Source organism: Asterias amurensis, chromosome 15 (assembly GCF_032118995.1).
Source record: "Asterias amurensis chromosome 15, ASM3211899v1".
In the NCBI taxonomy this organism is placed as follows: domain Eukaryota; kingdom Metazoa; phylum Echinodermata; class Asteroidea; order Forcipulatida; family Asteriidae; genus Asterias; species Asterias amurensis.
In genome coordinates this window covers 314,866-341,209 of record NC_092662.1, presented here as the reverse complement: position 1 = coordinate 341,209, position 26,344 = coordinate 314,866, and the positions used below count along the sequence as shown (strand labels likewise).

General features: G+C 37.7%; 3 protein-coding genes across 4 annotated transcripts in view; 1 reads left to right on the top strand and 2 right to left on the bottom strand.

Moving 5' to 3' along the window:
- The window catches only part of LOC139947886 (centrosome-associated protein 350-like), a 34,007-nt gene extending 20,745 nt beyond the window's left edge, over positions 1–13,262 (bottom strand). The window contains exons 1-5 of the mRNA XM_071945724.1: positions 12,954–13,262; positions 6,558–6,683; positions 1,994–2,037; positions 680–874; positions 153–222 (exon numbers count right to left, since the gene is read on the bottom strand). Of these exons, the coding sequence (XP_071801825.1) occupies positions 153–222; positions 680–874; positions 1,994–2,037; positions 6,558–6,642 (394 nt within the window). The 5' untranslated portion in view covers positions 6,643–6,683; positions 12,954–13,262. The remainder of the gene's footprint in view (positions 1–152; positions 223–679; positions 875–1,993; positions 2,038–6,557; positions 6,684–12,953) is intronic.
- Positions 13,263–14,403: 1,141 nt separating this feature from the next.
- LOC139948009 (torsin-1A-like) lies at positions 14,404–19,533 on the top strand. Of its 2 annotated transcripts, none has more exons than XM_071945963.1 (6): positions 14,404–14,665; positions 15,258–15,439; positions 15,594–15,859; positions 16,356–16,531; positions 17,023–17,144; positions 17,598–19,533. In XM_071945963.1, exons 2-6 carry the CDS (start codon positions 15,265–15,267, stop codon positions 17,867–17,869), a joined length of 1,011 nt encoding a protein of 336 aa, XP_071802064.1. In that variant the 5' UTR covers positions 14,404–14,665; positions 15,258–15,264; the 3' UTR covers positions 17,870–19,533. The 2 variants fall into 2 exon arrangements, with proteins under 2 accessions (XP_071802064.1, XP_071802063.1); XM_071945962.1 differs by having other exon boundaries at positions 14,404–14,716.
- A 1,601-nt stretch (positions 19,534–21,134) lies between these two features.
- Positions 21,135–25,649, bottom strand: LOC139948010 (uncharacterized). The gene is made up of 4 exons (XM_071945964.1): positions 25,504–25,649; positions 24,204–24,358; positions 23,100–23,234; positions 21,135–22,955 (listed from the first exon to the last, which is right to left on the bottom strand). Exons 1-4 carry the CDS (start codon positions 25,511–25,513, stop codon positions 22,716–22,718), a joined length of 540 nt encoding a protein of 179 aa, XP_071802065.1. The 5' UTR covers positions 25,514–25,649; the 3' UTR covers positions 21,135–22,715.
- Between the last annotated feature and the right edge of the window lie 695 nt (positions 25,650–26,344).

Here is a 26,344-nt window from a genome sequence, read left to right as displayed (position 1 = left end):
GAAAAGGACACTTTACCACTCTGTCACAAAGACAACTATTTTATTGCACTGTAATGTGGTTTAAAAGTGATGTGATTTGTTTTTAAAAGGAAGTCAGCCAATTATATTGGGTAAGGTGTTTAAGTTTACAAAATATTTGGCCGATTTCTCACCAACGATTGTTACTCTTTTCCGTGCTCTGTCTTTGCCATACTTTGCTCGGCTACCCCTGTTCTGTGAAACCTATTTCAAGAAATGAAGCAACAAATTTGATAATTAGAATTAAATTAAATTAAATATACACAAGAGTTCATTGAGGAAATCAGAAAATATCTAATACTGCTCACAACATTAGACCATCGACTATTTTTTTTGTCACGGAAAGTATCTTTATTTTATTGTGATCAGTAGTTTAATTTTTGAAACAGACCTTCTTTTATAAACCATAGAGCCAAATTTTATCTAAGAGACGACAACAATTTATGAAATGGCCAAAGACATTTAGCATGCTGTCTTCATGTTTTGCACCATACAATAGCTCTAAAAAGTAAAAATTTGCATACACTTATAAAGAGACCAGACTATTTTGTGGGGATGGGCATGGGGGTTAGTACAATTCAATATCACAAAACCATACACAAGGGCATTTTCAATCAAAAGTTTTACTCGCTGTGAACTGAAAAATTGAACAAAATCTTACCTGACTGTGTTGCATGCCACCGAATTCTACCGATGGTACCCTGTCTACTGGTACCCGCACAGATCCAAGATCCTCTCTGCCATCTAGGTATCGCTTGTAGGCGGGATTCAACACCCCTCTGGGATCCTGGTCCATATTAAAAGAGCCTGGATTGTAGGTCTCTGCTTCCTCTAGCCTGGCCTCTGCCCTTTGAAGCTGGAAACAAAAAACAAGCACCATTGGGATTATGCTGTGTGTGACACCAACAATCTTACTGACTTCTTCATGGTCAAAATACTGTCTGACAGCATACAACACAACTATTTCCATCGAAAAACAAAGTGATACCGTGCACTCTTAAAGGCTTGGACACTTTTGGTAATTACTCAAAATATTTATTACAAGCAACTGAGAGCTGTTGATTGTATAAAACAGTGTGAGTAACATAGTTTTTTCTGACTCAAATATTTGAAATGAAATAGACTTCAGGCCTGATACCTTTCCCAGGCATCTGAAAGCACACAGTGTGTGCAACAAGGGTGTTTTTTCTCTTTCATTAATATTTTCTTGCATCTTAGATGACCAATTGAGCCAAAGTTTTCACAGTCTTGTTATTTAATGCTCATGACATGTATGAATTAGGATACATCAATTGAGAATACTGATCTTTGACAATTACCAAAAGTGTCAAGTACCTTTAAGCAGGGGATAGACTTTAAGACTGACTCATCCCACCATAGTGGATGGGATAAAATACATGACATATCTTATAATCACCCAAACTGGATGAAGTTAAAAAGCAGGTGCTTCTTGGCCCCTTGGTTTAGGAATAACAGAGCAGATGTGGCGGAAAGATAAGAAGTAGAGGCATATACTGACAGATGACGCTTTGAATTCACAGTAATATTAAAGTTGTACTGGCATTGTTGTTGTTGCTAGAACCATGGTAGAACTACGATATAGTATTTTGATGGCAGAAACTCTGTTTTAAAGTCAAATGCCTCTACACTTTTTTTTTTTGAAAGGCCAAAAGCATTGAGGCATTTTCTCATTGGTCAAGGGCACCCTATGGGAAAATTGTAAATTGTAGGTAACACTATGAAGTATCAAGCCTGCAGTCATTTGATTATCGAATACACTTGTATTTATAAATGGAAATCCAAAAATAAGTTTCGTTCAGGAAATGAAAGTTTAACAAATAGTAGTTGAAAGTTCATTATTGTGGAACATAAATATCAGGCCTGAATTGATTGGAGGTCATGGCCTTTGTTGCCCTGGTCTTGGCCTTTGAAATTGAATGATTTTTTTGTAATTTTTATATTTGAAAAAACTTACCGCATTATTTGCTTCAGCATGGTTGTTCCACGCTGTTGTCAAATCTGAAGGTTAATGAAAAAACACAATCATGAACGGAAATATTAAATTAATACCCTTACAACCTAGTCCCATTCAAACCAATTGGCTTCAGAGGACTGATAAAAAATTAACAATGTTAAATTTCGTTCATTTTAATCTTGCTCCCCCCCAAAAAAATCCATTTGTCAACCCAACAACCCAGATTTTTTATTTCAAAAACTGTTGCTTTCATCCAATGTAGTTTTTTTTTTTTCAGTCAAATTTGATATCGTTCTACTAAAAAGACATTTTTATGCATTCAGTGTCCACAAAACTTGTTTAGTCTTAATATTTCGCTAGGCAAAAATTGCTGGACGAAATGTTTGTGTGGATCATGAAATTAGATTAGGGCAAGATTGGATCTTGAGTTACCATGTGGTATTGAGTTTTGTTTAGACTCTTTCCTCTACTGGCCGTGCGTGGATAGCTTACATTGTTTGAGCATTGAGGGTTATATAGAATTACAGCGAGGAATGATCCTACATTACATCAGAATTAATGTTTTAAACAGGAACTTGTCAATTTATACTGCAGGGCTTGAACCTGTATGGACCAAACCAGTCCTGATAATGTATGTGACTAATGCTTCAGGACTTCAATAAATGGAACAAACATTCCACTACAGACCAGTAGTAGAGCTTCATACTTGTAACTCAGGGACCTGAAGGGAGGGGGACCATTGGTGCTCAGAACATAACCCTAACTTGTAACTCAGGGACCTGATGGGAGGGGGACCATTGGTGCTCAGAACATTTGATGGAATGATATCGCTATCATTGTTGTTTATGTACGTCACTTTCTGGCAATCCTACATGTAACACATCATAATTTGGCAGTCCCAACTGGAACATTCAAGTTGTGACTGGTCCCAAATTTACTTTGAATCAATGGTAATACACATTTGTAAGTAACGATCCACAAGATACATTGAATGAAGGCCCTACATACGCACTGTTATGTGCTTGTGTACCAGCAACTTTGCCAGTAATTATTGAAATAATAGGGCCTATCATGTGACCTAGTAGGCAAAGAGCCTCCACCATGAACTGTAGACTCACAACGCTGTACAAATGTACTTAGGACACCTCATTGGACAATTACTGGCTGCGTACATGTACATGTACATATGTAAACACACTCAGAGTAGTTTTAATTTTAATTACTCCAGGGACTCTCTGCAGCATGTCCAGGGTGTTAATCAAATATCATGTAGATCTGGGACAATACACTTTTGCAATTATTAGAACTAACTGCCCATACCTGTACACATCTATCATACTTTTTGTTTTGTTGATGTTTTAATTAATATTGCACTGTAAAATCTGGTGTATTTGTTGGTGTTCTGCCAACTTGTTCATTGTAATGAAAAAAAAGGGAACTTATGTTTACTGGTAATATTGACAAAAATTTCCATATGACCTCAAATCTGTATCCTGCAAAACATTTAAAGCTAAAAAATGTATCAATTTGGTTAATGCTGGCTTGCTACTTACAGCTTATTGTACGCACATTTAAATGGTCCACATTTGTTTTTAATAACTCCGAGCTAATACAACTATGCATTTTAGATGCAACCCTCACTGTGAATATGGACTATTCCATTCCTATTCGCTTTATCAAACCCAAAAGATGAGCTGAAAAAATGCTTCAGGGTGAAAAGGTAACAATAATTGTCAAAGCTCTTATAAAATTTGTGTTAATTTCCTATCTTTCTTGCACTTTTACACAGCATGGTTTTTCTTCAACTGCTGACCAGGCATTCTAACATGTAGGCCTACACAATGTACATGTACATGTAGTGTGTTTGGTCCTTGAAGAAATGAGAAACTTATTTTTAGCACAAGGGCTGACCTACTCTTGTTCATTATGATGTAGGGTTTCAGGCCTATATGCTTCGTTTTTAAAAGGGCAAGGACACCAAGGAGTTTTCTCCTATGATGAGGAAATTTTAAATTTCTACTGGAGCATAAAAGGGTACCACTGCAATAAGCAGGGGGCAGAGGAGATCGCCTTCATTGCCTCCATGAAATATCAGGCATGGGGTTTAATTAGACCTTCTATTCAGCACTATTTAATCACAGTTTTTTTTCTGATATACGAGAGCCAGACAAAAATTGGAAATCAGACTAAAAGTGGGTAGAATATCATGCCTGATACAGAGACAGTGAGTCGATTTATTTTTACCCATCACACAGTTTGAGACAATCAAGATGATGTGTCAGCTCAAAGAGAATGCATCTGGACTACCCTACATGTTGTATTTAAGGTGTACAGTACACTATACCATATAACTTGCTCTATGCTTATTTAACTGTGTATGCTATACATTTTATATACACATTTAATTTCATGCACAGTTGTACAGTAAAGCCTGGTTCGCATCCAGTTTCAATGAGCTGCTTCATGGTAGCAAGTACTACTAACAGTCTTCTGCTTATAAATGTACACTGTAACATAAATGAGCAGGAAATATTTATGTCACTTGTACATTATGGAGTAGTACAGTGTACATGTTACTTAAGTTGGTTCCCTTATTCTGCTAAGCCCATTTTATTGTGTGTAGCTACTTTATGTGCTCAGTGAAAGTGGACCCAGATGCATAGTGTAGTGTCGAAGGCTTCATTGTTTCTTACAGACACTATTATTTGCATCATCTTCCTACATGTACAATGTGTCACATGATGCAGTACAGGGAACAAGTCTACAATGTAGTAAGTTGCATACAAATTGTGCACACTCAATCTGAGAAATTTTGACATTCGGTTCATTAAATTTTACTGTAGCATTAATTCGGACGTGTCATTTCAAGAACGTAGGAAGTGGGAAGAGGTTACTGTCACCCTCGACCAAAGATCTTCACCATCTGGCCATGAATTAATATTAAAATGTAAAAACCAGTACAGAAGAACTATACATCAGTATATTTCTTGATGTACATCTCATAATCAGGAAGGATTGTCGCAGCTGACAATTTTTGTTTAATATAACGCATTGATTATGAAGATAAGAAAAACAAATGCACTGACTCGGCACTGAACAGAAACCAGGCAGCTATACATTACACAGCATGAAGACACTGCAATACATCAAACATATTGTACATAGTTCATTCCCTTAACTCGTCATCAATTTAACTCCAGGATGTTTTTCTCTCTATTACTGTAGTTAGTGCAGAAACATGCAAAGGTATCTCGCCATGAGCTACGTGTAGTTTGTTATGTATCCCCAAAGCTACACACAACCTACGTATTTTATGTGATAAAAACAGCTGCTAAATGGAGCCTTATCACAGCCTAATGCACTCAAGGGTGATATTGTGTGTACTGCGTAGACTAATCAATTACTCAGAATTGACTCAAATTTATTGAATTTTCAGCTTGTTTTCTCACCAATTGGGGCTATATTTGGATGAACAGTAGCAGGGCCCCTCGATAAATAACACTGGACTGCAGATCAGTGATTTTAGCATCAAGCTAGTAAACCCATGACAGAACAAGTATGGGCTATTACAAAAAATATGTATATTATGGGATAATTGAAACAAAAAGGTGCTCCGAAATATGCAGAGTACTGTGACTTTATGCATTGCACGCTAAGTACATTAAATGGACTTTTCATCCGAGTTATTTCCTAAACTAATTAACAACGTATGCAAATCTACAATTAATTGCTCAGAAATTGATTGATGACACACGCCACTGCCTTTTAAGTGTCCAACGCCAGTTTCATATTTAGAGTAATGGCATACACATTGTGCATTAAAAATAGGTACAGCCGAGGACTAGTAAGTTTAGATGATTAAGTACATGGTGTACAACTGACTTTTGGAAAAAGGGAAAAGATTTGTCACTTTTACTCTAATCTTCTTATTTTTCAGGGGAACAATTTTTGTCAAACAAACCTCTGTCGTTTCATGAAACAATCAAATTTGTTAATTTGTTAGCTCTGGTATCACAGGAATCAACCCAGTTAAAAAAATAATCTTGGAAAATGATTTGACCCTGTCTCATCTCCCTAATGTACGTGCACTTCAAAACATTCACAACTTCCTCATTTTTGTAAGTCAAAATTCTCTGGAACCTGGAAGACTACTTGGGTTAGAGCAACAAATGGCTTGTTGGCCTCGGTTCCCCCCTTATTCTACACTATGTAGACCCAGAACCTTTCACATGTTACAATCCAAGTTTACAGACCCAGAGCAAGCATGGAATTGTATCTTTGAAAGGGCAAGGCCATTTTCATTTTACAAAGCCTTCTTAAAAGGCACTTTCATTGGAAATGTTGGAAAAGGGGCACCAAGACCAATGTAGACCAGGGGCACCAAGACCAATGTAGACCAGGGGCACCAAGACCAATGTAGACCAGGGGCAACAGAGGCAATGTAGACCAGGGGCAACAGAGGCAATGTCTCCCTGGTCTCCTTATAGAGTCTCCATATTGTGTTTACCAGGCCTCTGGAATATTATAAGAAACACCTGGCATTATGAACATTCCTTGGACTCACCATCAAAGTTGGAAGATTGCGGTGGAGGTCCTCGCTGTACAGGCAGTGGGTCCGCTACTCGACGTACTCTGATACCACCTGACATGGTAATGGCATTCTAATGCTGTCTAATATGATTCAATGTACCTGTGATAAAACAAAAATATTTCTTGTGAAAAGTCGCTGACAATAAAGTATACTCTTGCCAATACTCCAGAGAAATTCTTCAGTTGAAGTACAGTCAAAATAAACTAAAAACGTAGCCCGGATGAGCAAACTCCAAAAATTCTTGTTCTCTTTACTCGTTTGAAGCAACATAAATAAACAGTGCATGCCGTATATGTTTTTGCACTGAGTATATTCTGTGTAAAATACTCACAAATAATTTTTAATAGAAAAAGTACTACTTATACAACCAGTGTGTCGTACAATATATAGCACCGTCCTTCATATTGCAAATATTCATAGCATGTCCAACACGCCGATACTGAAATATATTTTCCTGATATTGCTAGATTATTATTTTTGGGATGGTGTTGAAATCCATACTGAGTGTGAGTGTTAGTTACACTTGACTACCAGCACAGCCGCCTGCCAATATCAAATCCATGCTTTGTGGAGATTTCTGAGTTTGAAATGCATCCCAGACTGGATGATGTCCGTGGCCTTGTTTGTTTAGATCTTCTGTAATAATAAATACCTGAGAAAGTCTTCAAAATAAGGCCGACCAGAAATGCACTTTCGAACACTTTCAGTTGTTTAATTTCCTGGTATGTGATTAAATGCGTTTTTGTTCTACATTTTGGTTCCCACAAACATTGGAACTGATTCCAAAAGTGGTCAGGAAAGAGGAAAAATTGTAAGAAAAAAACATGCATTCCAACAGCAGGAACTTCCCCTTTGCAAAAACATGGCCCTGCCCTCTCAAAGATGAAATTACAGGACTATCATAATAGACCTTATCGCAAATACCAATGCGCAAGCGCAGACTGTTAAATGAGGTGCATTGTTGGATAGATATGAATCAAATTTGTAACCAGCTAGACCACAATGCACCTAATTCCAAGCTTTACGCGCGCGCCCCAGTATTTGCGAAAAGGTCTATGTCATTGTCTACAATGACCTACTGTATGAATTGCACATATAGTACACACTGTACAAAAATGTAGTAGCTACATTAGAAGCTATTGTGATGACCTTTTGTTTACTGTATGTAATAATACCTGTCACAATATCAAATTACTTCACACTTACAAATGCTCCAATAACAACCAAACACTTGAATAGAATGTCCACAATTTACAATCACTTGGTATCACCTGGATGCACACGACACTAGTCTCCACAAAGGTGTAATGTCCAAAGTTTACCATCAAAACAAGTCAGCCGCTTCAATGAATAGAAACAGCCCATTGCAAAAAGATATCATTCTCTCTGCGTTTTGTATTTATTTCATGTTCAAACGCCACAGCAGTAGTAGACAACAGGGAAATGTGATCTTATTTGTCATAAGCCGCCCCCCCCCAATGTATGGTGAGACTGTAGGGAAGTGACGTTATGCAGGAAGGTGCATTTCCTGTGTTTTCTAGGGACACAATTGGAGCTTGATAAGAAGCTTGTGCCTGAATATTACAGCCTTTTCTCTTTCGCATGAAATCAAATTCAATGCAATAACAAAATGGTGGTACTTTTGTTGGGGAAATGTACTTGAGTAGTGCGGCAGCCATGATACATACAGTGTGGGGTTTTGTTGTCTGAATTCATCCCAACGCTCTTCATAATCAATGCCACTAGATTGAGGCTAAAGGGGTTTAACGAGGACAGTCAGTCATCTGCTTTCTGATGAATTCATTTTGGTTAAGAAGTTAAAGAACCCGACATTACACAACAAATGTTATTACAATCATATTTAAATGTTTTGGATCCAACTACACTGTACATATACCAAGGTATGATGTTTATTATCAGGCCTTGCGCTTTTTCATCAGGCCTTGCGCTTAAAATTCCTTTTTGTAAAGTAGCCTAACTAGCTAATAAACTGTGCATTTTACTTTGTCATAAATGTATATTACTGCATGTACAATCTATTGGTTATTAGCAATCAAAGCCAGTGAAGTAAGCCATGTACACCAGCACAAGGACATCACACAAATGATCTACAACTTTGAATATTCTGAATGCCCAAATGTAAAAATAAAGTAAGCATTTTCCTTCCCTTGGGGAGATGGATATAAACAACTGGGGATGACTTTTAACAAAGTGAACGAGGGGTTGATTAAATAAAGATCAATAAGCAGTTATCCTGACACAGTAAGTGCCATTTCAGTGGGTTTACCGCAGCGTCGATGGCCTACGCACCAGTTGTAATTATTCAGCCAATGTAGAAAATCAAATGTTCTAAACGTGAAATCAATCCTGACAGGTTCATCAAACTGACTTTGAGGAAAGCAGAAACACTGGTCCATATTGGTAGCTACTACTGTTGCTAAGGGTATTGCTAAGGACATTCTTTACTTGAATGCATGATGACACTGTGATCCAAACCAAGCCGTAGCCGTCAATTCTGACACAACCTTAGAACATGTATCTGTTTTGAAGACAGCTACATACAAAGAGCTGATGATGTATACACTGCGCAAACCTCATAGGAAATCAATCTGTCTATTAAAGTGCTCCAACCTTTAAAGAAAACCAGGACAAGTTTTATGTCTTAAAAGTGATGAAACATGGTGAGATTTCCGTCTTATTGTCCTACAACAATAAATCAAACAGAGAATAGAGGGTCAACTTAGTCTGCTCACTCTGTTGTCTAGAATCAGCAGCACATTTTTCTTGTGATTGCAATAAAGGAATATTATGCAGTGATGTCCAAAGCTAAATAAGTAAACTGCACTGTTTTCATCCACATGCCTGGAATTACACAAAGGAAACGGTCCAATGTTGCCCTGTATAGGCCTTCAAGCGAAGTACATAAACAAACAAAAACGTATTGTACAGACAGACAGGTGATAAGTTAATGAATTTAACCTCTAAGCAAACATCACAAATCAACCCTCTCACCTCCGAACGGGAATAAGTCACAGAAGTTCATTCCTTTAAATTCAACCTTCCCAAATGCATCTAAACTCAGCACAGATTACAATGTAGGTGTACTTAAACAAGGTATCAACTTCTAATAGATCCTTGAGAAGCATGCGCCTTTTACACACTTGGCGCAAACTGTCAAACTTCACAAAGTCGGACAGGGTTAACGCGATGACTCACTAGTCGCCACCCTTCTGCGGTTCACATCAACACCTGCAATCTCACATCATGTACGTTTAGTTGCAGTACAGGCTCTACACTCAACTTCCTGAGGTTAAGAAGCAAATACTTTGCCAAAAGCCACCCCCCCCCCCTCCTCTACTACGTTCACAGCCAGGTCAGCCTTAAAGTGGATTACCTTTAGTCCACCGGACTTTATTTTTAAACACACTAAAGTTAAAACTACCAGAACACTCCTGTGGTTAGCTATTTATATGAAGTACATTTGTGATTATAAATGCCGTAATCCAACTGACAATTTTAGGATCAGTAAATAGGGTAAATCTTCATACAAAGACCTGACTAGCTTCAAACGTTATGGTATGAATCCAGTATCCAAGCTGTCAGAAAGCAGGTTGTCAGAAAGTTAGTTGGGAGGTTTTCTTACAACAGTACAAATTATTCATTGATTAAAGCAAGATTTTAGACAGGATTTGGTAAAAGGGTGTCCAAACTTGCTGGAGATTTAATGATTGGGTGTTCAAATTGTTCATATCCTCATATAATTGACACATAAAAAAATTGTCAACCAAAAGGCCATCACAATGGATTTAGAGGGTTTCTAAAACGGTCAAGGTTTGAACATTATGGAAACATGCAATAAACCAGCAGCAACCTCAGCGATAGAACTTAAGGGTCTGCTCTACAGGGAAAACTCAACAACGGAAGGGACGGAGAACGCTGCAACGTCTTGCTGGTAAAATGCAATGAGTCAAACTCTGATCAAACCAATTGGAATTGATGCATGGGTGCAACCCTGGGAAAAGGCTGTCATCAAGCTATTTATAGAACTACTACTATATGTCTCTAGACTGTAATGGAATGAAATGTTATGTTTGCATTGGTCTTCACTGACAGTTTGTTTTCAAGCTGATTAAATATCCATACCCACAATGTAAATAACTATGACAATTTATTTTTGATGCAACAAGTTTGAGATATCAGGTAGCGCAATATTTGTTAAATGTTAGGGAACATGTTCTTTATTTAGGTATGATGTAATATACAGTCCTCATACATGTATATGTACATCGCAAATGCTTGAATTTCTTAAAACAAATATCCTGTTGTTACAAAATTATTCAATTTTTTGTGCAAAATACGGTCTGGCCTCTAAATAACAACAACAAAATAAGGGAAAGACCACTTTGGCCTTGGAGCAGGTCACATTTTGGAGGGCACTAGATAGGAAACCAATGCCAAAAATGTACAAAAGACAAAGCCAGCAGATGTCAACACACTTTCCATATTTGGTCACAAAGCCTGTCATCAACCACACACAGTGAAGCGAGTATAACAAAGTAAAACAAACTGAAACAATGTAACAAAATGCAGAGGTATTTCTCCCTTTCTGTAGCTGGAAAACTAACATTAAACAATTAAAACTGCAGCTACATGTATATTATTATAAGTTTTTTTTTAATCAACTGACAACTTGGGGAAAAGGGTGGTAGGAGATTCTGCCCAAAAATTTTAATTTTATTTCATGTTTATCCCCTTTTTAAATGAATGGTCATATGTTAATTATGGTCCACTTGTTTTTTTTATGCACCAGCATGAAAACGATTTACATTAAAAAAAATGCAAGTCTGGTTACTGGCAGTAACTTGAATGTTTACTGAACCAGAAGAACTGTTTTAACAAGACCAGAACCAAAGTGAGAAAAACCTAAGGCTAAGTTGACACAGTGTTGCATTTAACTGTTTTTATTTAAACAAGCACTAATGAAAGATTATCTCCAAAGTGTTCTGTGGGTGGTAAGTATAATGCAAATGCACTAGAATTGAAAACATGTCAGATAAATGAGTAGTTACGATAACGTAACCCTCGTCCCGACGGTGAAGCGGGAGGGTTACAACCTGTGGTCCAGTGTAAACAATTCGTGCCCTGACTAGTTTGTTACACAAACACTTTCAAAATTGGATATGTGCCTAACTATCACGCATTTTATTTTCAAACCCCCCCCCCCTGTCTGCGATTGACCATCGGGACTGCGAGGATGGATGATTATGATTCTGGCAACTGACTATGATTTAAATTACATTATTCCAAAGTCATAATATGTGTGTCCAGTGGAATATTCATAAATAATTTTGCCAGGTGTGATTTCACTAAAGAAAGACAAATGCAATGTTCTGTCTTTTGTTTGAAGCTATGGTCGGCCAACCATCGTTTGAACATGTGATATTTGAGTTGAAGGAATTAAGTTAAAATCAAAACAGTTCTGGGATAACTTTCCTTAGGGCGCCACCACTTTTTCACTCATTTTTACAAAACGGGATATATCATTAGGGTAAATTAGAAACTGTATAATTTCATATCGAATGAAAACGTGGTGGCGAAACGAAAACTTTTCCTAGTTCTGAAAAGCTGTTTGGCAGCTTTTAAATGTTCTAAAAAATCCCAACTTGCTGTTGTTTTTCTCATTGAGTAGTGAGTGATTAAGATTTGGAAGCACTACAATTACAAACACTGAAAGGTCGAAAAACAACATTCATACTTTTTATTGAATATCATCCTACAAATCCATAAAAAAGTACAACAATTAGGCCTAGTATTAGTATTACCTTAAAATTAAATTAATGATGTAGGCCTATTTTCCATTAATAAATGAAACAAACAATGTCAACAGAACAAGTTCTTATCTTAATATTATTTACAGTTAGTACCTTGTTTAAAGTTAAACTTTTAGATAGATGTATGATTATAAATTGATGATTATAAATAAAATATCAAGATTATAACATTATTTATAAAAAATGCAAAATAGTTTTTAAATTTTTTAGCGTTTCACGATGATCAGGATGATTGTTTATGTACTTTCGCCGGTAAAAACAAACTATTTAATAATGCCAAATTTTGATTGACAATGACCAATCTCAAATGACTGAAAGAGTGACGGTATTTCTCTGGCAGAAACGGTTGGTCTGCGCGCGGGTCGGTAGATGAGTACACCCCACCCACCCGGCCCGGCCCGAACTGGTCTAGCCCGCCGAGCGTTGGACAGATCCCGTTGAGTTGACAGCAAATTATCAAAACGTCTACCCATCTGTTCGGTGACAAACCCCGTTTTAACATGATGTAAATCAAATTAAAAATAACTGTTCAACTTACCAAAAACTGTTACATGCGTAAGGTACATCACAAAGAAAACGTCTGGATATCACTCACTAGTTTTTTGAGGAATTTACTTCCGTAAAATCATTGTAAACATTCGAACGAAACCGAAAACTCACGAAAGACGGGTCCTACTAAAAGCCGACAACAAGCCGACAACGCCGACAACAAGTCCAGAGCGCCGCCAACACGCCGCCAACAAGTTTTAAATACCTCAAAAATTGCAAATAAACCATAGATATATTAGAACTATGTGTGTTCTGTAATATAAACATACATTTAATGGAAAAACTTCACGAAAAGTGTGAGTTTTTAACCAGGAAAAAACCTTAACTTTCACGGAAAACGGTTGGACGCCATCTTGGCTTAAAATCGTGTTTGGACCAGTCCATTATGATGCGGGTAAGTCAGATTTAGCAGTAGAGGGCGGGCGTCATGCACTGTGCAAACTGCAGTGAAGGTCTTCACATGAAGCCCGCCCTCTGTTGTTGGCAAGTTCTAAATCTACCCGTATCATAATGATCTGGTCCAAACACGGTTTTTAAGCCAAGATGGCGTCCGACCGCTTTCCGTGCAAGTAAAGTTTTTATTTGGTTAAAAAATACACACTTTTCGTGAAGTTTTTCCATTAAGTTTATGTTTATGTTACAGAACACATATAGTTCTAATATATATATGGTTTATTGGCCATTTTTAAGGTATTAAAAACTTGTTGGCGGCGTGTTGTCGGCGCTCTGGACTTGTTGTCGGCGTTGTCGGCTTGTTGTCGGCTTTTAGTAGGACCGCGAAAGACGCCATCTTGCAAATTGCACACTAACTGGAAAAACAAGTGCATCATGGGAAATATCCAAGTGTCGGTCGGTTTTGTGGTGGGCACGTGACTCATCGGCAGTTCACCTACCTCTAAAATAATGAACTCGGCTAAAAAGTGATAAAAGAATCAAATAGTTTTCGTAACTATAGTCCAAGTTTTTTTGGAAAATGTGAATAACATACTAAACATATCCCAAGAGATTATGTGTGCTTGTGAGACATGAATTTTCTGCGAAAGCGTTGAGAAATGTTGAAATTCATATAGGGTATAGGACATCATTCCAAATTTTGTTAATATTAAAACGAATATTCATTTCTAAACTAGGGAGGGATTTCCAGGAAGCCTGTGACCATAGGGGAAGGAACATGCTCTATGCTATGATGACTAACTTTATATGCCGTTTAGTTTTATGAAAACTAATTGAAAAAAAAATTCACCTTCTGAAAGTTGTCAGTGTTTAAATAGCGTCGAAAATGTTTTTGCCAACTTAACCTTACCTACGGCATAATGGTACAGTCCACCCAATCTCATGGATGTGAAAGCAAAAAGACGCCCCCTGGAGGCTGCTCTGGAAAATACATATTTTTTGTATTTTTTCCAAATGATGATAACCATATCTGGGGATAGTAAAGAAAGTAGAGCATTTTCAACTTGACTTCAAAGTTAAATCTGAAAATTTTAAGTGCCGGTGGGCTTCGTAGACAGTTGGTAGACAGTTGTCGTGAGTTGTCGAGAGTTATCGGCCAATGTACCATCATACATGTATTCTATTAAGGTTGAGCCTAAAAACTAAGCATTCGAACGTCATTAGGAGTCACATCGTGCCGTTTGTTCAGAGGTAAACAATAACATTCAAGATGGCAGCAGTGTGATGACAAGCCCGATGACAAGTCATGCAAGTATTTTGTTGATGTTTTGTCATGATGGGTGGAGGAGAGAAAGCTTGGTAATCTAAACTAATGACAAATTTTATTAATAATATTAGATTGTAATTGTGTGTGACAAATAAATGGTCAGGGGCGTGTGTGGATATCAGCTGGAGTAGTTAAACATAATTTACTCGTTATTTTTTTAGTCACTGATGATCAATGCAATAGCAATGCAGAAGCGCTATTTGGGTAATTCCCTTCCAATCATTCATTCATCATGGGTCGACGCTATTTAAAAGGAGTGCCATAATTATAAACAAGTTTGTAAAGATATATGCCTTTATAATTTGTGTAAAGTATAGTTACTAAAACTAAATTAAAGGGGATCCCTCTTTAAGTTTTTACATATGATAATTTTAAATTATTGTGGGTTTTTTTAGGTTTAATTTCAGATGAAGCTTTCTTGAATATGATGATTAAGACTTTATTTCAGAGGGAAATAACTTCATTTCTCAGAAAAAATTATTCAAGTATGAACTTTATAATCAGGAAGCTTTATAAATCCTGTATATTTTTAATATTAATACTTTTAAAATTTTGATTTTTTTTTTTCTTCAGATTTAGAATGATGCAGTTTTCATCCCGGTTCCTGGCTCTGTCCGTCAACTTTGCAATGAAGATCATTATCATCAGCCTAGTGACAAGCGCCCTCTTTGTTCAGTATACTGCTGCTTTCTGGAACCCATTCTGTTATTATGAATGTTGCAGTGACAAATGGATAAATCTAAAAAATGCCACAGGTAAAAACTTACATTGGTTGAATTGTTTGTATTTGTAAGCAATTGTTTGTATTGGCTGGTGCGACTTTGAAAGTTGTTTTGCTTTTTTTTCTAATAACAAATGCATTTGTTTTCAATATTGACTGGTGTATCAACCCCTCTGTCCCCCTTACAGGGCTCCAAAAGGTGCTTGATAAACAGTTATACGGCCAGCATCTAGCGACTGAAGTTGTAGTGAGTGCGGTTAGTTCTCATCTCACGGACCCAGATCCATCCAAAGCGTTGGTCCTGTCGTTCCACGGCCCGACCGGAACCGGAAAGAATTTTGTCTCTCGCTTGCTTGCAGAGAGTATCTACAAAAAAGGAATGCACAGCAAATACGTGCATGTGTTCTCAGCTAACAACAATTTCCCTCACAAGCAAGAAGTTTATGAATACAAGGTCAGTATGGAATGTTTGATTTGAGGCTGTGATTGATAGATTTGAGGAAATGAATGTTAGATTTCAGCCATTGAATGGTAAAGTTGAGTCACTGAATGTGGTCATTCGTGGTCAAGTTGACTAAAAGTCACATCCTTGGTCTGGGCAGAAAAGGATTATCCTTGATACAAGTTTATGTCTGTCTTACTATTAGAGCTAGTAATCTTTCCCCAACAGGATAAACTCCAAGCTGGCAACAGCCAATCTCTTTCATATCTATCATACAAACAATGGTTTAACGTGTATGATTTTGACTCGCACAAGTCAAGAAATTGTGATTCAGTTACTAGACAATACTTATTCTAGTCATTGTGAACTGAGTGATTAGCTCGGTAGGATTCCAGTCCCAGAGTCGCTCTTGTTTTATGCCATGACATTGTTGTGGTCTTTCAAAGGAGAAGGAAACTAGAAAGTTTTGTCATTGGATTATCTTATTGGAACTTCTTTTCTTTTGCAGAAATTTCTTAAAGACACTGTAAAAAAGCATGTATCCAATTGTCCACGCCAGCTCTTTATCTTTGATGAGGTGGAGGATTTTCCTGAAGGCTTGCTGGATATCATCAAACCATACTTGGACTACAACCAGCATGTGGATGGTATAGATTACAGGAAAGCTGTGTTCCTTATGTTAAGGTGAGAAAGATGCTCTCTGTTTTCCAGTAACTGAACTGATAAAAAAGATACAAGCCTCGGCAAGTTGACTGCCTAGTGGGACATGGTGAAATGATTTGAAGGACAACATTGGGTATCTGGATGATCTGCCTGATCCTGCAAGCGCTCTTTAAGTGTAAATTAAATCACATTTTCACTAAAAGGCATTAAGGTTGGCTAGGTGTTTTTTCCCATGTCACTCAACTTAATGTCTTATTTGTATCCCAGAATGAAGCATTGGGTTTTAAATATCACACGATCAAAACTAAATGTTTTCCCCTTATTTCAAAAAACGTTAACATTACAAGCACAAATACTTCACAGTAAATTGTCTATCACTACCATCGTTATACCCTTTAAGTTTTGTGCAAATCTTTTGATGTTTATATATTTTCATTCTCACCAATGTTGTGCACAGTGGACACCCTTCATTGAAGTTCTAAAAGTTTGAACTATCTCATTCCATTTTAAAGTAACACAGGCTCTATAGAGATTCTTCGCAAAGTAGACAAACACCTGCAGAATGGAGGCAAAAGAGAACAACTTGGACTTCGGGAAATGGAAGAAATCATAGAGAAAGTTTCCATGAACACAGGTATATTATGGGATTTGTCTTTTTATCAATCACATTAATCCATGTTAACACTTTCGCAAAAGGGAATGTGAAGTGAATTACATGATGGAAACAATATTGTAAGCACTGCTTTCCAATTAGGGACTTTTAGGACGCTTGATGGTAGCAGACTTTACTACGTAAACAATGGAAGTTTACTTCGTAAGCCTGCTGCCACCTAGCGTTACAAGGAAACTTGCTTCACTTTGTCAATTTACATGAAGTTTAAACCGGGCTCTCCATTTTACTGCTAGTCATACATTATACATTTTAGCAGGTTACTTATTCTGGTAAGCACAATTGTTTTGTGCTGAGCACTATTTGTGCCCCTTACCGGAGGAAAATTGCTGTGCCTTTTCAAGACCTAATGAGTATGTGTATTTGTTGTAAACCCTGATATAAATATTAATGCCTACCTGGTCTTTTGTTTTTCAGGTGGGTTCCGAAGAAGTCGTCTCATCGATCATTACGTCGTGAGTCACTTTCTGCCATTTTTACCTTTGGAAAAGAGACATGTTCGAGAATGTATACAAGCTCTTCTTAGACAGAAACCAGTACCAGAACGCTCTTATGAAAAAATAATAGATGAAGTTATAGAAGATTTACAGTTTCAGCCGGAGGGTACTGAGCAGTATGCGACTAAAGGCTGTAAAAACGCTGTAGAGAAAGTTAACCGAGTACTATACAGAATGAAGGATGAGTTATGAGATTGCCAGTGCAGCAAGTCTAGAAACTCTACAAACTCTCAAGACCGAATCTCTGATCTTCTTCAAGTTTACTCATCAACTTGCAGAGAAACAATGGTGCCAGGATTAGAGAGAATACATTGACTTGATCTCATACATATTTGAAGGACGAGTTGTGAAGTACCAGAGTAGCAAGTCTAGAATCTCCAGCTCTGTTTTCTCAAGACCCAACTTGCAGAGAAACAATGGTGCCAGGATTAGAGAGAATAAATTGACTTGATGTTACACAGATTTCTCGGCTAAATTCAGAAATGTAGTGGTTGAAATCAGCTACACTGTTGTACATCAGGCTTTGAATTACACGCAGGTCACGTTGCCCCTGGTCTTGGCCTTGGTGCCCCGACAAAAGTTCCCCATTGACTTTAAGATTTGCCCTTTCATAAATGAAATTTCAGTAATGCTACACTGATGTACGGAAAATTCTATCTACGAAACGAGAGGCACTTTAGGTTGGATTAAAAACCAAAGACATTAAAGACCAAAGGTGGCAATAACTGATATGCACAAGCGCTGTCTTAAAAATATTCTGTGCTGAATTTTGGGAAAAACGAGTACATACATGTACATCAAGCTGCCAAGATGGACGCCCTGTTCACACATGTGACTATGCAAGGGTTTATTATGGTTGTGTTCTGCATAAATTCAAAATCAGTAGACCATGATGGTTTCGATGTTGCTTGGACTAGGAATCCTTCACGCGCATTGTGAGACATACATTTCGGTGATGAGGAAAGTAATTGCACATTCATTGTCACTGACTTGCCACTTTAAAATGACATTTTTCACCAAAAAATGTAATTTTGAATCTTTGAAAGATACACAAACTTTTAGTAATGGATAAATGAAAAACAAACTTCCTAAAGAATCTTCATTGTGCTGTTTGTTTTTAAAAAAATAACCTGTAAAAATGGCTTTCTACAAGTTGTGATGAAGATCCGTGAAACCGGTTCAAAGTTCCTGTGAATGCAACAACAAAAGCTGTGTTCAACTCCTTGGAAACATTCGCTGCAAGGTCAGCACTGTGACGTTGAAATACGCTTTGCATTCACATGAAGTATGTACCAAGCTTAAGGGCATTGGACACCTTTGGTTATTGTCAAAAACCAGTCTCACTTGGTGTATCTCAACATGCATAAAATGACAAACCTGTGAAAATTTGAACTATATTCAAAGTCAGAATTTCCATCCTAGAAGAAGTTATCTACATGTAGGGAATTGATTGCTTGATATGTGCGATGCTGCACTTAGTTTTTTAATAATAATTAGTTTGGGGGTTTTTTCGGTGGGGGGCATCTTGTATTTTTTCCTTCTGTTAGGTAGGTTAAACTTGCACTGTGAAGTGCCTAAACTAAAATTGAGTGAATAAATGTTAAATTTTCCCAGTAAAGAATATTTAGAACTTGGTTTATTTTGACATGTTTTTACTGTGAGGGGGGAAGTCCACGATGGTGCAAGGGGTCAAATTATGCCGGACAGTCACAAAGCCAGCATGTTGCTATAAAGGCTACCATTTACAGACAACATCTAGTATGAGAAGTTTATTTGAAATTTCAAAAGAAACAGATTACATTATAGAAAGGTACTAAATACATGTAGTTGGCATATTAAATGAACATGTATGGTTAGTTGTTTCAGTGTGTACATTTGTTGAACTCTAGAAATACAAAGAGATAGTAAAATAAGTTTAAAACAGTAGAAAAATATACTTATCTATTGAACAGTTCAGTCGGGGCAAGATCGAGTATGAGCTTATGGCAAAAGAACAATAAAAAATGTGTCGGCTGAAAGTACTGCTGTGAAATTAAACACAAATTAATTTACATAATAATGGACAAGGATGCTTCATACAATCTGCCAATGAATATGCATGACTCATTATGAACGAACAATGTAATCAAACCAAGAAAATGGCTTTAAACTCTAAACTTTAAGCGCAAGTACTAAATAAAAAGTATACTATTTAAAAATACAGCTATACTTCTAACACTTAAAAGAAACCTCGTTTTTAAAAGGTAAAATATTTGATACTTTTTTTTAAAGATAAAAGAAAGGATGCAAAAAGAAAAACTTCACCAAAAGGGATCCATGTGTTTACAAAGTTAAGATGTTCTTAATTCAATTTTGTGACGCTTGGGTCCAAAGGATGGTAGAATTAAATCTTTGATTTACAGGGTTGACTAACGAAACCTGCGTAAAATATCTTGGCATATTCTTTTTTTTTTTAAGAACTTGACAGTGATATTTCCTTGGCCTTCAAATTCACAAGATGTAAAGTAAGAAGAACTTTTGGAGTGTTTCTCTCCAAAGCTATGCACAAAAGAATGTCCACGTAGACACAAACCCGGAATCCGTTGAGCTGCTAGCCAAACTAGTACAGGAGCAAACCTATACACGCATCAGTATTTTGAATGTTCCAGCCATTAAACTGAACGTTCCAGCGATCAAATGGAACGCTACAACCCACAAGCTGGAAAACTTATCCGATCCAGTTAAGACGCTCCTACTATTCGGACCATTAAAATACTCTCCTTCCAAAGGTGATTGTTAGCGTGCTGTGCAAAATCAGAACTCAAGTGAAGTTTGTAATAACTCACACGCAAAATATTTTTGGTCACTAATACCGATGTACAATCCCTTTTAATTACCTCAGTTACTACGCTGTACTACAATTGTCAGAATATTACCAATATGTAGTTAAAGTCACAAAGTCTTAACCTGATTTACTACTTCAATCTACCCCAAAATAAAGCACTACTTCAAGATGACCAACCTCGCAGTCTCTGCTCTGTATTTACAACTTTCCACATGCCTCTGAAGATAAATTTTCTTTGCTGATTATAATTAAAGCAGCCCATTAACAAGTATGACTCGGGCAACATGCAATATATAGAGTCAGAAATAGCTCCTAGAAAATATTACTTTAAATTATTCTATTGTCTCACTTATTTTACTTTCCCAAATTTCCTTTTCATCAACTTGCAAACAGGTAAGCTTGTTCCTAAGTAAATATGTTCACGTTTCTTTCATTGTCATCAATAGTGACAAGAATTGAAATCAGAAATGAGTGTAACAGATTTTCCAGCATTTTTCTGCTTTTAAACAAAAAATAACACTTATGAATGGGAGTAAGATTGTGGCACCTCAGCATTGAATGTTCAATTAAAACCTTTGTAGGGTCATGGTTGTGCGATTAAGCACCTCGCCTTCAGCTCGGGCCCTTTATCCATTTTAAAACAAACCCTCAGAATTCCCTCACCGATTTCATATTCCCTTTTGAAACTTTCCAATGGTGGCAGCTAGGGTATGAATTTGAAGTTATAACGAACAATCTGTCTAGTTCAAGTTAACTACAAGTAAGCCAATGGTTTACTTGAGCCATTGGTTGTGGGAAGCAGTCAACCGACTACGTATCATTTGGATAGAATTGAACATTTCATAGCGAACAACAAGAGCAAGTTGCCACAACTGGTAAATTTTGATTTTGTTTCTTCTTTTAAATAGGTTCTAACATTTCTTAGTATTACAGCGACAGTAGGCGTGGCAGGAGATTCTGTCCCTCCAATTGGCCAACTGTGTACAAACTTCACCTGATGGCGCCCTCTTTGTATCATCCTCCTTCTACCCATGTTTATTTACCATATGGGGGGGGGGGGACAGAATCTCTGTGACAGATTTCCCTGGGACACCAGCATCCAACAATATTCTTTCACATTGTGGGAAATAAAAATGACCTTAATATTTTCTTGTTACTTTCATACACGATAAAATAATACAATATAAAGTATAAAACAAACACTGTATCAAAAAGGGTTATATGGCCTCTCGAGTAAAAGGTTTTCCAAACAAAACAGTACAGAAATGCAGTTTGATAGATCAAGAGTTTTAAAGAGTTGTGTACCATTAGTCCCAAGAGTTAGCCTGTTGTACCATTCAAGCATTACCCACTCCTGTGCCCAATTTCACAGATCTTAAGCAGGACACCAGTCAAAGAAGGTACGTGTATTTCAGTATTTTGGCTTGTAAGCAAAAATGGCACTTAGCGACTCTTTTGTGCTTGAGCTAATCCATGAAAGGGGGGCCCTGTGACCAATTTCATAAAGATTGTAAGCACAAAAGTTTGCTAGACACAGCCAAATGTTGTTCAACAGAAGCGGGTAACCAGCCAAAATTACGTTGAAGGAACGTTACAGAATTGGTAAAAACAAAAATTGTGAAGATCACAGATTTAAATAAAACTTACACGCTCTAATGATGATAGTAGAAAACATCCCTTGAAATATTTCTGAAATTTTATTATCATTTCGTGTTTTGAGTTGATCGCTCAGTGAGCGTTTTATTCATTTTTGTTTTGGCATCGATGCAATGCAAAATTTGTAATCCGTTTTTCACTAATTTCCCATGACACAGATTGCCGATCGATCTCAAACTTCTACAGGTTTGTCAGTTCATGTATATGGCCGATTACACAAAGTGCTTACACTGCCAGCAACTTTTTTTCTTGCAAAACCAATTCTGTAATGTTCCTTTAAGTTTACATTATTGTGACTGGTGTCTACCCTTACTGAGTCTCCCACTCAATGTTTGCTTGGGAAAGAAGTTTTTCAAGCAGTATTTTCTAATTAACAGCTTTATGAAATTAGGCCCAGGGGTGGATTTCACAAAGAGTTAAGACTTGTCTTATCTTGAGTTAGGACGAGTAACTTAGGACTAGCCATAAGATTTTAATAGTTAATAGGACTAGTCCAAAGTTAAGACTAGTCCTAACTCTTTATGAAGTTAAGCCCAGGGTCTTGGCCCACTGGGCCATCTATCCAAAGATGCTTGTTGACCCTAGATCCAGGTCCAGATTGGTATTAATACCATCAAGGATTTTTGAAGTTTCGCTCGTGGCAGCCCCAACTATGACGGCGACATAAACAATGGTAATTATAATTGAGATCACTACAGAAGCAATCCCAATGCCAAGACCAATCATGGAGAACTTCCTTGCATCAGCGGAGGCTTGGTTTGCCCCAAGCATGTCTCCTGTGTTGAAGCGGCTTCTCACCTATATAATGTACACAAAGAAAGCACATTTAAAACTTTGAAAGACCTTGCACAGTCATAACACAATCTAGTAAGGTTTGCATAAACCACGTTTTGGTACTGTCCTGTACAAACGGCTAATGCAGTAGATATTAATGTTTCTTACCTCGTTTGCTTTAATGAGTGCAACGATGCCAATGGGCCAGAAGCAACACAGGCAGACAAAGAGAGCAAATCCAAAGTGATCGTTTGGCATGGTATGTGTGGTTGAGATGATGGTCTGAGTTGTAGGTGCCGTCATCTATAGCATGAACACAAACAAACAATCAAACACATTAGATCCACATTATATGTTTTTTACCTTTATACCGATGTGTACTAAGCACTGCATAGGCTTACTAGGTTCTTTCCCGTTGGTTTTGACTGTGGGAAAAAAAAAAAACACTGGCAAACTACCCGGGAGGGATTCAAACCCATGAACTGGGGGCTCTAGAGGAACCCTAGCCTCGGATAATTTACCAGTCCATTACCCCCTCTTATTATAACAAGAAGGGGTTCGCCCTGGTGTTCCTGGTTTTGCCCCGATGTTCCTGGTTTCACTCTGGTGTTCCTGGTTTTGCCCCGATGTTCCTGGTTTTGCCCCGGTGTTCCTGGACTCGCCACGGTGTTCCTGGTTTTGCCCTGGTTTTGCCCCGGTGTTCCTGGTTTTGCCCGGTGTTCCTGGTTTTGCCCCGATGTTCCTGGTTTTGCCCCGGTGTTCCTGGTTTTGCCCCGGTGTTCCTAGTTTTGCCCCGATGTTCCTGGTTTTGCCCCGGTGTTCCTGGTTTTGCCCCGGTGTTCCTGGACTCGCCACGGTGTTCCTGGTTTTGCCCCGGTGTTCCTGGTTTTGCCCCGGTGTTCCTGGTTTTGCCCCGATGTTCCTGGTTTTGCCCCGGTGTTCCTGGTTTTGCCCCAGTGTTCCTGGTTTTGCTCTGGTGTTCCTGGTTTCAATCTGGTGTTCCTGGTTTGATTGGCTGCATATTACGCTGAATCACCTTGTATAATAGTTGCGATAACGTAACCCTCCTCCCGAAGGCGAAGCCGTCCTCCGGCTCTGCCGTCAGGAGAAGGGTTACGTTATCGCAACTACTTGTATAACGGAAAAAGGTCTCATACATAGCTCGGCCACATACCTTACAGGAAAAATTGAATGTGTGAGCGCCATGTGCGTCACTGAGTGACTGATTTTAACACTGAATAAGAAGGCATTAGTATTACTAAGTATACCTACCATAATGTTGACTGGAGGGGCTGGTGCAATGTTTTGAGCACTGGGAGGGGGAGGCGCATAGCCAACTGGTGGCACTCCTTGAGGTGCATAGCCTGGTGGTGCTGTCGATGGAACATACATTTTATCGCTCTCATTTTGAAACTGGGAGTATTGAGCTATGGAAAAATCATTACAACATTATTTTAAATTTTCCTCTTTTACAAATACTGATTATTTATTAATTGATAAAAATCTAAGAGATGATCAATTTGTTGAGGGCTACCATACATGTAATTAACCTTTTTGTTTTTACAACAATAATAGTAAACCAGTTCATCTTCTTAACCAATCTTGGCATGGAAAACGATTCCATGTCCTGGCACCACTTTTTTATTTGTTTGGAAATATATAATGATCTTATCGCTTGTTTTCTTCATCCACGATGATCTAATCATTGCTCCATTATCTTACTCACTTAAATGAGACAGGCCTGTGTGCTTCGTTTTTAAAAGGGCAAGGGCACCAAGGCATTTACTCTTTGACAAAGGGCACCCTATGAGGAAATTGTAAATTTCTACTGGAGCATTTCAAGGGCACCAAGGCAATGGCAAGGGGCAACGGAGGCAATCGCCTTCGTTGCCTCCGTGAAGTATCAGGCCTGATGAGACATTCCTTTTGGGGTAAAAATTGATGAACAAGTGGTGACAGGATACAGAAATCTTTCCCTTGGTTTTTATACACAAAATTATAATTATTATTACAGTATTAAAAAAAGTCCTAGTCTGAATTTAAATTACCAAGTAAAGTAGTAGGCCTATGTGTATATCATTGAAAGAAGGCTCAATTCTGGGCGTCATCTCCTCTTTACCACACTGGTGCATTTATCCATTCTAAAACACAATTTACTAAACTCAAAAGCTGCACTGACCCAATTCACGATTTATTGAGTAAACAAGTTAACATGTGTACAACATAACGGGCATATCTTATCGTGATTTTGTTGCGGTAGACCGCCATGGTCTAATCCTACCTCCATGGTTTGATCATGATTTAACTAGAAAGTGAATTTTGTTTTGTTTCATAAAAATGTCCTCAAGATTCGCCCGGTGCAACCTGCACATAATCCTTCCTCCATGGTATACAGTACATGGCAATGTGTTGTGCAATTGCAAGTGCGTCGTCAGTGTTCAATACGCTCTTCCCCATTAGCAAAACAATGGTGGAGCACTTTCTCTCATATAAACAAAGGTGCAAAACATGGATTTTGACCTCATTTTCGTGCTCAATTAAAACCAATTTTACGTTAAAAAGATTCTCTCACCTGTAGACATGGTGAATCTTGTTACTTTGTCCTGCTTTCTCGAAAGATACCAACACAAATGGCGGTTTTTAATCACGCAGTTTCTTGTTCCCCTCTTTCCAAATAAGAGTTGCTTCAATGTTATGACGTCAGTGGACTCGCGAGAGCGTGTCCGAACATGCGCATCCCTAATTGGTGCCGCACCTGTCGGTGCGCTTCATTTTTCTGCTGAAGTCTTGAATTTATGAATATTATTCATTTATAAAATAAAAACCAAGCAAAGGTGAAATGGCAAAACTAATTATACTGTCGAAGGTAGAAGAGTATAATGGTAACTTGGCAAACAGTTACAATTTTCAGTTTTGGAACCGGTACGCATGCCAGTATGTCCTCTATGCAATACTATCCGGAGGAAATTATTGCATATAAACCATAAATCGGCAACTCTACCAAAAAAAAATAACCTCCTAATATTATCGATATAGTCTAAGCAATTAAATTACAATTACATCAACAATATCAAGTAAAACATATCAACATAACTCCGACAAGATTTATTTTAAAGAGATTGTATTTTTGGTAATTGGAACTGTTATGGGACTACTTTTCTTTCGTATGATGGCGTAGTAATATTATGAATACTAATTAAAGGAACACGTTGCCTTGGATCGGTCGAGTTGGTCTTTGAAAAGCGTTTTTTGACCGTTTACTATAAAATGCATATGGTTAGAAAGATGATGTAAAAGTAGAATACAATGATCTACACAAATATGCCTCGAAATTGCGTGGTTTTCTTTTTACCTCGTCCAAAAACACGGTCGGCCATTTATGGGAGTCAAAATTTTGACCCCCATAAATGGCC